Raw genomic sequence first — 15,623 nt, 5'->3', positions numbered from 1 at the left:
CTTTCACACACTCAGGCAATAAGACTCCCCGCCGACACCCAACGTCTCACCTCTGGACTGAATAGGCATCAAGATAATCAGCGGCCTGATCACATGTAGTGCTATAAATACCAAGTATCTAGCACCTTCCTGTCTCCTTTTCTTTCCTTTTTCATACAAGTTTTAGCTGTTCTCACGAATGTTATGGGAGTCATAAAAATCCTGGCTTGCTTGCTGATCTTTTCCCATCTCAGTGATGGACAGAGAACAGGAAGAAAGGAAACGGGTAAGTGAACGTTCTTTTATTTTTCCTCTGGACGTAGTTTTTTATGATTTCTTGGCAGAACCTCACTTCTGCCAGAAGAGAATTTCTATGATTAACTATGATATGGAGGTAATTTTATTGCCTAAGCACTTTCACATTTTCTGTACATAAAAGAAATGTACAGACACTCTGTGGATTGTAAAAATTGGCTGTTTGATGAAAGAGAAGAAAAGGCTTACAGGTCTGAGTACAATAGCAATTTGTCATGATTGGGCTAAGCTGAAAATATTTTGAAAAACAAATCATCTTATCAGGTTTAATAAATCACACTGTACCACATATCATAAAACAGGATGAGGACAAAAAAAAATATTTTGTCACGTGTTTCCATTTGTGATTGATTAAAAGCCTAGGAGCAGAAGCCTTTTAAAAATGTACAACAGGATGAAGAGGGACAGGTCACGCATATGACCCTATATCAAATGCACATCGGCTCAATTTTTGTGTTGGGCTGCTTTCAGAACACTGCAGAAGCATCTCTTGCTCCTCGTGAAACATAAATAAACAATAAGCCAACAAACTAAGAACTGGGGTGTTCAGTGAGCAAAGCAGTGACTTTGATGACAGTAGCTCCAAGTTTTCCGATTCAAAATTTGTTGTACAAATGTGGTTTTAGCAGGGGTGCTTACTTGTATCTGTCTTTAATAAAGACAGGGAACAGAACGTCATGATCCTGACTCAGTCCGGATTCTTTGCACAACATGGCCTTGACTATTACATAAGCAGGAATGTGTGCAATGCATTATACAACTATAGCATGTAATACGTCAACAGGGACACTTAAATGTTTAGCAATATCAGACGACCAAAGGAAATAATTGTATAGCCAGTCCAAGTGTTCTCCAGCCTGGACTTTGAACTATATATAATTAGGAGAATTTAGGGCAAAAATAAATAAATTATAATTTTCTTCAAGTTAAAAATGTGTTGTATTTATAGGCCGGACTGAGTGTCAATGGTGAAATGCAACACATTTAATGGAGTCATTCTGTGCCCATAGCATGGTGTCTACCAAACATTTTCAAGTTTTTTATGTCTAATTAACGTTGGTCATGGATGTCAATATAATATCGATTAGAGCGGCAGAAATTGGCGGGGGTGGGGGTGGGGGGGGGGGGGGGGGGGAGTGTACACATAACCCATGTCAAGGTTGGTGTAAAAAAGAACCTTCTGTTTTTGATTTGCTTACAGTATCATAGATCTAGTCCACCTGTTATCTGTTATACAACTGGGGAATGAATGCTATCACCAAAATGCACACTGAGGATATCAATGGAATAGTACAGTGGTGCTGAAAGGCCTTGTCATGTCCTAAAATATTGTAGTCCTAGTTTTTTTTTTACCTGCCTTTCTTTTTTGTTTCTTTGTGGAATTCACAACCAGACACTATGAAGGCGTCATACGTTCCACAGTCTGTCTTCCGGCTGTATTCAGAGGGAGGCTCCCTAAAAGACGCCTGCACTCTCCAGCCATACGTTCCACAGTCTTTACACTCCTGCAGGTTCAACACCTCAAACCCCTTGATCATCATCATCCACGGGTGGACGGTATGGATGATTCAGTCCTTTGCCTTACTCCATTAAATTATAGATAGGCTCAACCGCTTCCACAAAATTAAATGTAATGATACTGTGTGTAAATATAGTATATTCTTATGACCCTGCATGTACTGCTGCTTAGAAATCAATTATTTGTATATTTGTAGGCAAAGTTAAAAGAGCACAAGCAACTCAACTAATGACAACATTACATTACATTTACATTACATTTATTTGGCAGATGCTTTTATCCAAAGCGACATACAAAAAGTGCATTTCATGTTCATAGACAACTACTAAACACAGGTTCAGTAAGATACAATACTTATTTTGTACAGCTATTTCTAGCCAAGAACACAGTTTAGTTCACACAGTGAACACAATTCGGACCTAACCTCTGCAAAGCCAACTAGGCAGAAGAATAAGCTCCAGTATTAGGACAAATACAAATTACCAAAAAGTGCTGGGATGGGGCAACATGTAACAAGTGTCATGAAAAAGGGGGGGCGGGGGATTTAGAGTGAAATATACAGCGTGGTGGTGGTTAGTCTAGGTATAGTCTGAAGAGATGAGGTCACGGCGGAAGATGGGTAGTGAGGGGAAGGTTCGGAGAGGGACGGGGAGTTCGTTCCACAGGGGAGATAAATGACAGACAACAGATAACAACAGATAAATGAGTTAATATAAAATAGATTTAATGTGAAAGATATTCACACATACAATAGGTATGACTTTAGACTCAAAAGAAGGTGCTTGGTGCTGTGAGCATCAGAGCATGTGTGCTAACCTGGAGACTGCTGCATTGAAGAGACAAACCAAGAAGCAGTCTATAACTGCCCATTCCAATATAACCACCCCCCCCCCCCCTCGATTCCCCCCCCCCCCCCCCACACACACACACTACTGCACATGTGATTACCTGTGCATTTTACCACTCTTGTGATGTTCCAGTTCCACCAATATGACCCATAAACCCCTGCTTACCTGAACCAGGTTGGCAAGATGATTCAATGTTCTTGCTCCAGGTAGATGGGAGGATGGACAGCTGGGTGCACGAGCTGGCGGTAGCTCTGAAGTCCACCCTGAGAGACGTCAACGTGGTGATCTGTGATTGGCTCACTCTGGCCTACCGACACTACCCCACTGCTGCACAGAACACCCGGGTGGCAGGGCGGGATGTGGCCCACCTGCTGCAGTGGCTGGAGGTAAGAGAGCCAATCAGGACTGCTGTCTCTGACAAAGGAGGCGTCTCAGTACTACTCAGACAGGGACTCACACTCAAAGACCAGAAATTCAACCTGATTAAAAGGAGAACTGGTGAATAAAAAGATATTGAATTGAGAACTGTATAGGTTTTGCAATCACAAGATGAACTTTCTCATTATTTTATACTCAACTGATGATGGCTTGAATGCTGAACCTTCTGCCTTTCTCCGAAGCCTATTAAAAGAGAACTAAATGAGAGGAAAAGGCTTTTCTTATGTTAACAAAATCTTTAATGGCTCTTTTTGATGGAGACTCTGTTACTCAACTCACACTGACTGACCTCATCACGGACTGACAGACCAAAACAACAGAAAACATCAGGAAGCGCTGAAACAGTCCTTTTACATGGGAGCATGTAAAAGGACTACATACAAGTAGTATGAGCCACAAAGCACACATTTGTCAGATCTTCTCCCATAGACTCTAACTCTAACTCTACTGCTTATATGATTCTGGAATTTTGAATGTAAATTATCCTTACAAAAATTTGACCAAGCTTGCATGCTTTAGCTGAGTTTCCTTCTCTGGCTGAAAGGTTAGGCTGAAAAGTGAAAACAGAAAGGAAAGCATACAGCATGTCTCCAATTGAACAGTTATCATGGCATCCTTATTACCTCAGACAAACCCATAACACTTCATCAGGGTGACGTCAATAAGGTTGAACTGCTCCTTGTGTGCACGGCAGGAGTCTTCCCAGTTTCCCCCTGACAAGGTCCATCTGATTGGATATTGCTTGGGTGCTCATGCTTCAGGATTCGCTGGTAGCTATTTCACTGGATCCAGAAAGCTTGGACGCATCACAGGTGGGAGGAGCTCTGATTCTTAATACTGTATTTCTTTTTAATGTCTCTCATGTACTTACAGCTGTTTGTTAGATGTAAAAGGGTACAAATTATCTTTTTGATAAGAAACTGTATATTCATATTTGATTAATTTAAATAACATAACCATGTGATTCAATAGCATTGAACATAATTATGCTATTTATATTAATTAAGTATGAATATACAGTTTCTTATCAAAAAATTAATTTGTACCTTTAAGTTCTCTAATTCTATTCTGCTGTGCTTGAGTCTGCCTGTCCTTGCTCTGTGATTATGATTCAGGAGATGAGAAATAGTGGAATAATTTAAGACAGGAAGAGCCATGTCTTTGACTCCTTCTGGGTGACATTATACTGCAGAAGCTCTCTGTATATCAAATAAGGGTGGAATGATAATAATTTGGTGACAGCATGGCACTCTGATCAGGGAACTGTGATCATAATCTTAAACTGTATCTTTGATTCTCTGGTGGAGCACTGCCATTGTATCCATGTGCACGGTACTTAACCTAAATTGATTCAATAAATTTCCAACTGTATGAATGGATTGCACGTAAAATAATGTAAGCTGTGTTAGTTGCACTGGATAAGAGCACCTCCTAAATGCCCAAACTATAAATATATAATGATTTTCCATTTGATCATACCACAGTATATTTACTATGACTACATAACTGTTACATTTACACAGCTTTGAAGCAAGGAGCACAAGGACCACTGCGCTCTTGGCCGAGTCCTCCCCGGACACTGCTTATACTCAACACCATTAACCTCTAGCTATTTGATACAGTAACTACTTTGATGGAGTCACAAGTAGACCACCAGAGGGAGCACACACAGAAATTAGCTGTATCATGGAAGCGAAGCTCTAAAATGTCCAAATCATATTTAATGTTTGTTTCCTTTTCCAGGACTGGACCCTACAGGCCCAGCGTTTGAGGGGATGTCCCACACTGATAGGCTGTCTCCTGATGACGCTAAATTTGTAGATGCCATTCATACCTTTACCCAGCAGCACATGGGACTGAGCATGGGCATCCAGCAGCCAGTGGGGCACTTTGACTTCTACCCCAACGGAGGAGCCTTCCAACCGGGCTGTGATATAAGCACGCTGTTTTCTCACTTGTCACAGTATGGACTAGGCGGTACGTGTGAAAGGGTGGGTTGGCTAGAGTGTGCAAATGCACACGTACAAGTGAAAACGTAAACACAAACACATATGTATATGCTCAAGCACATGCAGGCACATACATGCACAAATGTACAAATACATCAACAAATGTACACATAGCAGCATACATCTACCAACACGTGTTGCCAATAGTGGCAATGCATGTTCACACACACACACACACACACACAAATTAGAGTTTTTGGAGAAATCCCAAAAATGGGCTCCTACTCACATTCAGGCAATGCTTGATAGTGGATTATGAGTTTATTTTTAAATCTAGTCTTTTAGTTTTAGTTTACACAAAAAGTATCATTCCTTAGAAACTGTAGCTAACCTAACACCCACAGTATCCTACAGCATAATACTCTAGGCTGAATAAGTACTTATGAATATTATTATTAAGTATAGCTGAATCTATAAATATAAAACTATATTATTGTACGGGGCTGAATTTCAATTGGAACCTTGCAAAGTAATCCAGAGATAGAGTTTGATGTTACCAATCAAAACCGCACGTTCTGTATAAAGGCACAAGCACATAAAAGCAGCTGTCATCCTTATGGGATAATTATGTGGATTATTCCTCTGCTTCTGTTGTGCGTTCTGCCTCAGGGGCATGAAATCTCATCATGGAAATCACGGAGCACAATAGTCTGCCTCAAAGGCAGTCCTCACATCGCTGAGATAAGGCAATGTTCTTTTCCCTTTGAGATTGACAGTATTCTCTGACAGGTTCTTAATAAAAGAAAATATCTAAATTAGATCAAAGGACTGATGATATACAAAAAGAGCAGAACCCAGTATATATCCCTGTCTATTCCCAAAAGACCAGTCCACCACTACAAAGGGATGGGATGCTTCATTGGTCTCTGCCTAGTACAGTATACCAGAGCTGTCACAAAATGACATAATGTACTCAATTTCACTATTACTGAGTCATTAGGCATGGACAAATGTAAAGATTTTGGTTGATTGAATTTCTCATATCTAATGCATTCATTTTTATGTATCAAAATCAACTTGACTGGATTCAGCCTTTTTATATAAATACGCATTGGAATCATGTCAAATGCACATGAATTTTTGTTTGTTTGTTTTTTTGCACATCTTTTATCCTGCCAGATTTTTTTTGCAACTACTAGAAAAAGGACAGTAAATAAAGTGCCTACCAAGCCTGTTGACCTCAATGACCTTTTCTTTTGGGGGCAGGTTTCCAAAAGTCAGTGAAATGCTCTCACGAGCGAGCCGTCTACCTGTTCATCGACTCCCTGTTGAACAGAGACAAGCAGAGCACGGCCTACTGGTGCAAGGACGAGAGCGCCTTCAACAGGGGCGCCTGCCTGGACTGCCGCAGGAACCGCTGCAACAGACTGGGCTACGACATAAAGAGGGCGCAAACCAAGACCAGCAAGAAACTGTACCTGAAGACCCGCTCCCACCAGCCTTACAAAGGTCAGCGGAGTGCACGCTCCTGATACAGTCATTACCGTCCGTGCTAACCAAATAAACCCAGGTTCTGGCACAGACCAGCGGGCACAGTCATCGTTAGTGACGCTAGCAGATGGAATTTGGATTTATGTTTGTCAAAATGCCAGATGAAACCTAACCTAAGAGAAACAGCTGCATAAACCTTTCCTACGTGAGTGGTCCTTATTCAGTGTTTGTTTGATTGGATAATTGATTTCATTTTTTTCAAAGGTTGCGGGTGTCACTTTACCTCCAAACTTCTCAAAAACTACTTATAGAAATGTCATGTACTCTCACATAAATGGGGGGGGGGGGATAAGAGGATTAGCTATGCTTTTACATGACCAAGCCTTGTTACTACAAAAGACGTCTGTTAACGCAAACTTTTCAAAATGGAGTCATTTAATATTATTGCATTTCTGGTTGAAGTGATCTGGGCTCTCACTGAGAATATGTATGGGAATAAGATGGAAGGAAAGGCATTTGGAAAGCTGAGATGGTCTCTTGATTGAAAAAGGCACAATCTGTTCCCTGTGGACCATGGACCATAGCCCATAGCAGCCGCGTTAAAAAGGCTCTACCATTAAAGCCTGTTGACTCATTCTCTGCGTAGCAGCTACAGATCACTGAATCTTAACGACGTCCAATACTGCTCACTGTTCTCCAGGACAGAGCACGCATTCTGTTTGAGAACGGGGCTTGAATGATGTCCATATTCCCAATATCTGTAACACCAGGCATGACTTCAGGGGTTCTGTGGTATAGGATCCTTGTTCTTTTTAAAAGTTGGGTAGATAATGTTATTTAAACAAAACCAATGTACTTTCTTTCTCATCTGTAGTCTACCACTATCAACTGAAGATACAATTCATAAACCAGGTGGAGAACATCAAACCCACCCTCACCATCTCTCTCACTGGTACCAAGGAAGAGAGTGAGAAAATGCCCTTCACTTTGTGAGTATATCGCCCCTCTGAGACAGATGCTGGTTCTTGGACTCTCTTTCCCTCTGATCTCCCTCCCTACAGCCGAGGCACACATCTGTTCTCCCCTCTAACACGTGCGTTTGAAACACACAGCTGGAGAAAGAGGCTGAGTAGTCCCCCATTACGAGGGGAGAAATTTCAGCACACTTGAGAAAAAAAAAGAAAAATAACAGCTGAAGCGTGAGCAAATGGAGCACTCATGCATCTGCAAATGAGAGGATTCCTGTATAAGAGTAAACATTAATAATTCAAGTATGGTAGGTAAAAGAATGTCCTTTCTCTTATAGACAGTATTCCACCCAACTATTAGCTGCTTTCCCATACACAAGCTGCAGTGGAGGGTAGAAACTGAGCTACGCAGAGCCCATCTTCCTACAGTGAGAGATGCAAGTCTGTTCGGTCTTGTTTCCCTGAGGCTATGTGGGTCAGCTGCCTGTCCAATCACCCACATTTAAAATGTCTTTGTTTCCTTTTTGTTAGTATTTAATTATTGCCAACATCTGTGTGGAATACTGTATCCAGCTCAACCTGCTAACCACATTGAAATCCTTACACCGTCTACTTTTTTCCTTTCTTAGTGTTGACGGGGTAGCAGGTAACAAGACACACACCTTCCTGGTCACCCTGGACTCAGATATTGGTGACCTGATGTTGTTCAAGCTCCACTGGGAGGGCAGGCCAGTCCTGGCCACCGTGTGGAACACGATGCAGACCTTTATCCCCTGGGGTAGAGACAGGAAGAGGCCAGGACTCAACTTAGGCAATATACGTATCAAGACAGGGGATACACAGACAAAGTAAGTAGCACAAATGTGCGATTATGAATATGAGAGGAGTAGCCTAGGGGTAGCTAGGAACAGGGATTTATTAAGGGAATATATTGGTTTGATAGTTGAGTAGCAAGCTTTGAAAGACCAAGGGGTTTAGCCCTCCCTGGACAGTAATGTTACACAACAAAAATATTTATTGCAGTGGGCAGCAAGTTCAGTTATAAAATGTGATTTAAAATGGTTACATATACTGTAAAATGCTTTGAACCCCAAAAGACTGATATGAGATTAGCCTCTGAATGGTGCACAAGTTATACTACAGTGTTGTTACTATGCCCCTGCTGAGGAAAACAACAAAACACAAGGGGAAGGGGATACGTTAAGATGCCAGTGAGGAGAGAGAGACGGATGAAACACACCATAGAACCACTGAGGCTTTAGTTGCCATGCATGCTACAGTGAGCTTGGAAATTCATCTATGCATGAATTCATCCAAATGCTCATCCAAATGTGCATCTCTTGATGCGCAATGGCTGACATAAGAACAAAAGTGTCACATTTTACTTTGAAACAGAGCCATTTAAAAACCTGAAATAATTATATAAAACAATTAGGGTTATAGCGTATTTTTCATGGTGTCACGTCTTTTAAAATGAGCAATTGGCAAATAGACTGAGCTAAGATACCAACAATCACGTTTTTTATGTCATTAGCACCCTCTAGTGAATAACCTCTACAATTGCACAAATTGTCTATTTTGATAACAAGGATTTGCAACTTAAATTCGAGAGTAGGCTAACACTTATATTTCCATTCGCATTGCAGATCCATAAATGGCGGGACAAAGTAATAGGCCTATCCTTTTTCCAATGAAGATTAAATTAAAAACGTAACAAACAAATTGACATTGCCATGTTGACATTGCATTGCATTGACTCTTCGAAAATTGTATTTTGCAGGGTGTCATTTTGTGCCAAGACGAACGATGAAACTAATCTTCAACCGTCGCAGGAGATAACATTTGTGCGCTGCCAAGCGAGACGTCAGAAACAACAAAGGAAGCGAATACACAGCTAACGTGAAAACTGTTTTCTTTCAATACAGACACTAACTATATATGGTATAAAGTACGTTTCCCAATGGCTGTTAGCCCTACATCATTAGGGACAATGACAATACATTTCTAATTTGTGGCCACTAAACGTTTTTTGTGTCATTGGTTTTTTTTTTTTTTTTTCCTTTTTCGTTTTTAATGTATGTAGTTTACGCATGTTTTTCCACTGTAATGTTCCTAAATGCTTTATAAATGCGACCTATGATATTTCACAGCGTGATTATTTTCAGCCAAAGAGAACCATCTGGGTGGGACCTGAGCTGTACGTCACTGATAGTGCTGGAAGGTCTTAATGCCTGAAACTTCATATAGTTTATCCCAGATTAAGAAAAGTTTCAGTTCGCAAAAATTCGAAGCAACGCCTTATTTTGACAGAGACTCCACAACAGAATCATATCTGTCTACTTTACTGCCAATATTGCACTTTTGAGAGGACAGACATGTTATGACGTACACCACCAGTAAACTGAGTCAGAGTGAATAAACGGAGACCATCTTCTCAGTTGACAAGCCTTCTGATTATCGGTTAGTTATTTGGTCGCTGCTTTCATATTTTGTACCATTTGCTGATATTTGGCCAGAAAGTAACCCTTCCAAATGCCAGTGGCAGACTAATTTTGGACACAAGCCATAAATCGAGGAAAAATCTATCCCTCCATTTAACACCACCAGCATCCATTTCATTGCTTTTATTTGGGATCACACTTTTACTCCCGAAATGTCAGGGAATAACAATAGAAGGTATGTACACCCTCCCCCCCCCCCCCCAAAGAATATCTTGCCCTCAGACTTTCGAGCCGACAGCACATTAGACAGTTTTTTTATAACACATGACAATGCTGGGCTGCATTAATCACTGCCAAACATGTTCCAACAATCACCCCTCTTTCAGAATCACTGTATTATAGCCATACAAGCCATAATTATTGGCAATCAAACCTGCCCAGTATTTGTTTCATGACACTGAGCATGATGGGATGTTACTAGCGTAATTAACTCAGGTACCACTTATGAGAAAGCACCTGCTTTCGATATACTCTGTATGCCCCATTTTACAAATGTTTCCATCTTTCTGACCACTATCTGCACGTTGCTGCATTACAATTTTCTCAGGAATCTGGCCAGAATAGATATTCAGGATACAAAAACAAATGCAAGAGCTTTTGATATACAAATCAAGCAGTGAAATGTATTCAGTGCTCAAGGAGGCCTATTTAACATTTGAGTAAAAACTGTAGAGAGCGGTCCCTGTAGCATAAGATAAGAGCATTCGCCTGCCAAAACAAGATGCCATGTTGATTTGCAAAAATAAGAAAAGCAGTTCATTACTTGGATGCTGAGAGTGGGTGGACGTTTGGAGAGAGGGGTTACCAGCATTACTTTTCACAGCTGAGAAACAGGAAAAGATAGGCAGAGTAATGAGCAGGAGCCGCCATGGTAAATCTGTGGTTGTCTTGGGAGTTCAATTCTCCAAAAAAATCTTTATAAATCTGGAATGAAAGCAGTTCCACAGATATCACTAGTCAATACAAAAGCTTCCACAGATATCACTCATCAATAATTCACACCGATGTCTAATTATAATTGAGAAACCCCCCCCCCCCCCAAACAGATAAATTAAAATTTAGGTAGTCCAGCATTTTCAGAAACCCTATATGTTTGGTTACTGCATCATTAACATTGAAATTTATACACAAAGCAAAAAACCCAGCAATAAAGGCAGGAGATCCTCCTCCTGAGAGCTGGCTATGCTGTTAGAATCCTGCAGATTTTTTTCCTCTGGCATGTCTTCAGCTGGGCTGGAGCTATAATGCCATCTGTGAAAACAACTGCTGAGTGCAGCACACCTAAGAGGCGTGTGTGTGTGCGCGCGCGCGTTTGTGTGAGTGTGTGTGTGAGTGAATGTGAGTGTGAATGTGTGTGTGAGTGTTTGTGTGTGTGTATGCATGTCCCAGTTACGCACACCAGTGAGATTCTAAATAGGGGATAGGTGAGGAGTCACCTCAGAGCTTCAGGTTCCTCTCATGTGAAAGGAAACGTGTCCTACTAAGGTAGGTTCACTTTGAGATGGGCTTTCCAGGTGACTTTTCAGCAGCAAACCTTATGCACTGTAATAAAAAAGCCAAAACATTCCATCTCAAGGAGACATACATACCTCTGAGAACAAAGTTTTTCAAAACTATTTTGATCAATTCTATTTTTATTAATGCATTTCAAGTACTTCAAAAAAAATTACATACCTTTGCACAATACTTTTTGCATTTTTTTAGTAAAAATTTTCCAAAGTGAACCCAACAAGAACAAAAACAAAAAAACAAACAAACAAAAAAAAAAAAAAAAACGTAGATACTGTATAAAACACAGCGGACGTTAAAATCAGACAGTAGTATTAGACTTTTTTTTCATTATTTCATCTGCTTACATCACCTACCACATTTTAACTCAAACTGGGAATTTCAGTGCACATTTCTCTCAAAGAATTTTACTGAGCTTCATAAACAGAATTTAAAATTTCAGGCAACCCTCCACACTTTTAAATCTGAACTGACCACAGGAAAAACGGACAAACATGGGAAAAATATTAAATCTACCACACTCAAAGGAGGTTTACTAATGACGAAAGTGATGAAAACATTACTTTATTATCCAGCACGAACCCCATTCCAACCAGCACAATACAGAACAGAAATACAGAATTAGAACCAAAGGAGATTTTAGTTTATACATTTTTCATTCTGTTTGAATTTTTAATTTGGTAAACTGAACTTGCCTTTGAAACGATTATTCTCTGGAATTCAAATACAAAAAAAAAAAAAAAACGGACATTACACATGTATAAAAACAGCTGTTATCTCCAAAAGTAAAGCAAACTCTCCATGTACTACCGTACAGGGATATGAGGAAACCATGCAGGTGGTAGTGCCCTGTGGAGTTGCATGGCTTTAGTATGCCTTCAAAGTGTCCCCTCCAGGTGAACTCCCTGAGGATTCAGAAGCACTGAACCCAGTATTAAAACGAGCGTAACGTCGTAGAGCATCAAAGGAACAGAACGCAATAAAAATTCAAAATGGCTGAAAAATGTGGAGAAGAGAAGGGTTCCTCCGGTTGCCTCTTGGTCAAGCTGGGTCTTGCAGTAACAGAAGTAAAGTTCAACTGTCTGTGGAGCCGTTTGAGCTCTTAAGTCACAGGTCCTTGCGTGTTTTTACTTGGGGGGGGGGGACAGAGCAGCTATTTCGTACTTTGACCCAAAGCTCCTGAGACCATGCCAATCAGAAATTGATACATCATTGTGGATATTTGTCACCCGCTAGGACTGGTTTTCCCTTTGACTCTTTGTTGGGTCAGAGCAGGCATATGGTCAATTTGTGGGGGGGTGGGAATATTCTGGGCAGTATCTCTCTCCCCTCTCCATTCAGGCACGTAGTTCACATCTTCAATCGCGAGCAGAACACCGCTGCTTAGTTTCGGGGGAGAAAGCCCTCTGGTTTCACCCACATTTTCTACCTAAAATCCACTAATTGCCTATCTGGGATGAGTGGAAAGAGCTACAGGTCACTAGGGAGACTGGGAGTGGGAGGGTGAAAGGTCTGGACTTTGACTGGCTGCCTTGTTCCGTCTCAAACCTAACACTACATGCATCTAAGCCACACCCACTGAGGGACTCTCCCTTCTCACTGCAGTTAAAACACAGGTAGCAACTCTACATTCCATCAATAACATCTCCTATATATACAAAATATCTGCATCGACAAAAACAAGAGAAAGAGAAACGCAATCATAAAAAGCAACTGATTTTAAGTGAGGTTCAGTCAGTAAAACAACATTGTCTGGAAATTATCATCTTGTAAAGTACTCCACTATGCATTACACTACGCTGAATTTCAACGCTGGAATTTTTTACATTTTTTTAAGAATGCTTTTAAATTCAGCGTAGCTGGTCCTTAAAAACTGCATTCCACTCACTGTAGCATACAACGCTTTCAGTGGGTGCATGGTCATGTTTCCACTCTACAAGATACTACCCTGTGAGAGGAGATGGTCAGTCTGTCTATGAACAGGACTATCGGCAGTTGCCTCATTTTCTTTTGCAATACCTCTTTTGGTCAATCCCCACCCCCCTAAATCTCTAGTCCTCCAGTCACATGTGTCCAGTCAGGATCGTGTGATTGGGTGGATATGATGCAGCCTCACGAGCTGAAACCGTTTGAAAGTGCAACGCGAGCACCCCCTCTGCTGGACACAAGGCTTCCCATTCTCTTTCTTCCCTCTCTCATCCCTTCATCACAGTGGGATTGATCAACAGACACATCATCTGCTGTGATTAGTGGTTTTTTGTTGTTGAGTAACAAAGGTATGGTGAGGTGTTGGGTGGGGTGGGGAGCAATTAAATATCAGTTGAGAAAATGAGTATATGCAGTCTGAAGTAAAAAAACAAAAATCGCACCTATCCCTATGTTCCTACATGCTCTCACCAGCAAACCGCAAAGTCGAAGAGAAGCTTCTCAGTACTCTTTGCAAACAATATCAAACTACCACATCTAGGGTCTCGACAATCTTTCAGGTTTATTTCTTAAAATGTCACCAAGGACCTATGCCTCAATCATCTATACATCCCATCATCCCTCCCTCCTTCCGCCCCTCCCTCTCTCCCTCCCTCCCGTTACCCAGCAGCCCCTGTACATGAGCCAACATCGATCTATTTGCATGCCCTGTTATTTTAACAGCCAACGCAGTTTACACTTTCACAGCTGTTACATGTGCGCATGCCATGTGAAAGCCAGCTGGTTAACACCACAGGGTAAGCCATCCTTACTCGCAGCTGCTATAAAAAGCACCCGGAACATTCTCAGCCCCTCCCTCACTTCCAGGCCCTTCCTTTGTTTTTGTATTTTTATTTTTATTTTTTTTAAATCCTGAGAGTGTCAATTAAAACAGTAAGTCATCTTCATCAAACAGCAGGAAAAAAAAGAAGAAAAAAAAAAAGGATCCATTTTCTTTTATGATACAATGAAAAAAAAACTATATTGCGATATCTGTACAATTGCACGCAGAAAGTACGCGTATGCATTAGAAATAAAAAGCCAGCGCTTTTTTTCGTTTTTAAACAATGTTAATTACATTGGCAATGTGAAGTCTCTTCCACTTGGAGGTGGTCTCTCTTCCTGGCCCTACTCAGCAGCAAAAACCCCCTGTCACCTGCGAGTCACGATGTTACAATCAGGAGAGCGTCGTCCCTTTTAAAGTGGGGGGAGGGGGGGTTTAGAGGGGAGGGGGGTAAAAAGAAAAAAAAGGTCCCACGAGGACACCACTGCAGACTGGACATTTCCAGAATTAAGGGGAAAAAAGTAGGGAAGTTTTGGGAGAAGAAGCTGAGACTGCATTAAAATGGCCGCCGGGATTCTCTGGCTGCTCCTCTGAGAGACGCTGAGAAAGGGAGACGGACACGGGCTCCGCTGCCGTCTCAGAACAGCGACGTCCGCCCGCTCCGTTCTGTCTTTTCTCTGCTCACCTTCTCCGGTTAAATTCGGCCGCGGTTCGTTCGAGACGGCCGGTGGGTTTGGCGTTCGGTGGTGGGTGGGGGGGTTGGGGGGTTGGGGGTTTGGGGATTTGGGCAACGACTGATACAGGTAATTCTTTGGAGTGAAGTTTTCCCACTGTAGGCACTAGGAAGAACCAAGGCAAAGAGAGTCCGGCCTCAGCGTCTCATCTGGCCCATCTGATAGTTCTCTCTGGGCTGGCGGTGGTGGCGCTGGGGCTGCGGCTGGGGGTTGGTGTGCTGGGGTCTCCTCCTCTTCAGGGTGCCTAAGGACGGGGGGGACACACGCCGAGGTCACTCGAGGACGCTCGCACAGTGACGTCATCAGCGCCAGATAAACCCACACCAGCTCTGCCCGCTGCCGCGTGGCCCTGGTTTTCTCCGACCGCGTCAGCTCGGATCAAGGTTTCAACAGTTTCAACCACCCGCCAGTCTACTTCCTGTTTTACCTTAAGAGCTAATCTCCCTACAGCATCCTGAAATCGGATTGGTCGTAGCACGTTTAATCACCGTTATATATAAAAGGTCAATGGACATTGGCTTGCATCGCTGCCTCCACATACCACGGTTTGTCAGAAAGAAGAAGGCAGCCATTGTTTTTTTTTTTTCAGTATCTCAGATCCCAAAAGCTGGCTGGCTCGTCCC

General features: G+C 41.8%; 2 protein-coding genes across 3 annotated transcripts in view; one reads left to right on the top strand and one right to left on the bottom strand.

The window, feature by feature from the left end:
* On the top strand, positions 1-9,954 carry LOC135255344 (hepatic triacylglycerol lipase-like). The gene is made up of 9 exons (XM_064336393.1): positions 1-265; positions 1,688-1,851; positions 2,868-3,047; positions 3,794-3,911; positions 4,843-5,076; positions 6,315-6,557; positions 7,414-7,528; positions 8,137-8,355; positions 9,288-9,954. The coding sequence occupies exons 1-9, from the start codon at positions 184-186 to the stop codon at positions 9,403-9,405; spliced, it is 1,473 nt and encodes a 490-aa protein (XP_064192463.1). The 5' UTR covers positions 1-183; the 3' UTR covers positions 9,406-9,954.
* A 2,111-nt stretch (positions 9,955-12,065) lies between these two features.
* Positions 12,066-15,623, bottom strand: part of LOC135255343 (disintegrin and metalloproteinase domain-containing protein 10-like) — a 77,984-nt gene continuing 74,426 nt past the window's right edge. For both annotated transcript variants that reach the window (XM_064336390.1, XM_064336392.1), the window contains exon 16: positions 12,066-15,244. In XM_064336390.1, coding sequence (XP_064192460.1) covers positions 15,138-15,244 — 107 coding nt within the window. In that variant the 3' untranslated portion in view covers positions 12,066-15,137. The remainder of the gene's footprint in view (positions 15,245-15,623) is intronic.

The sequence above is a fragment of the Anguilla rostrata genome, chromosome 5, assembly GCF_018555375.3.
Source record: "Anguilla rostrata isolate EN2019 chromosome 5, ASM1855537v3, whole genome shotgun sequence".
NCBI lineage: Eukaryota > Metazoa > Chordata > Actinopteri > Anguilliformes > Anguillidae > Anguilla > Anguilla rostrata.
The sequence above is the reverse complement of the archived record's forward strand: the minus strand, read 5'-3'. Positions and strand labels throughout refer to the sequence as shown.

What these genes read in the sequence shown, in the direction of transcription:
- LOC135255344 (XM_064336393.1), top strand. Translation starts at nt 184, where the DNA reads ATGGGAGTCATAAAAATCCTGGCTTGCTTGCTGATCTTTTCCCATCTC. An exon ending in TCATCATCCACGGGTGGACG is followed by an intron (nt 1,852 to 2,867) that starts GTATGGATGATT and finishes TTCTTGCTCCAG; the next exon opens with GTAGATGGGAGGATGGACAG. An exon ending in CTCCCACCAGCCTTACAAAG is followed by an intron (nt 6,558 to 7,413) that starts GTCAGCGGAGTG and finishes TCTCATCTGTAG; the next exon opens with TCTACCACTATCAACTGAAG.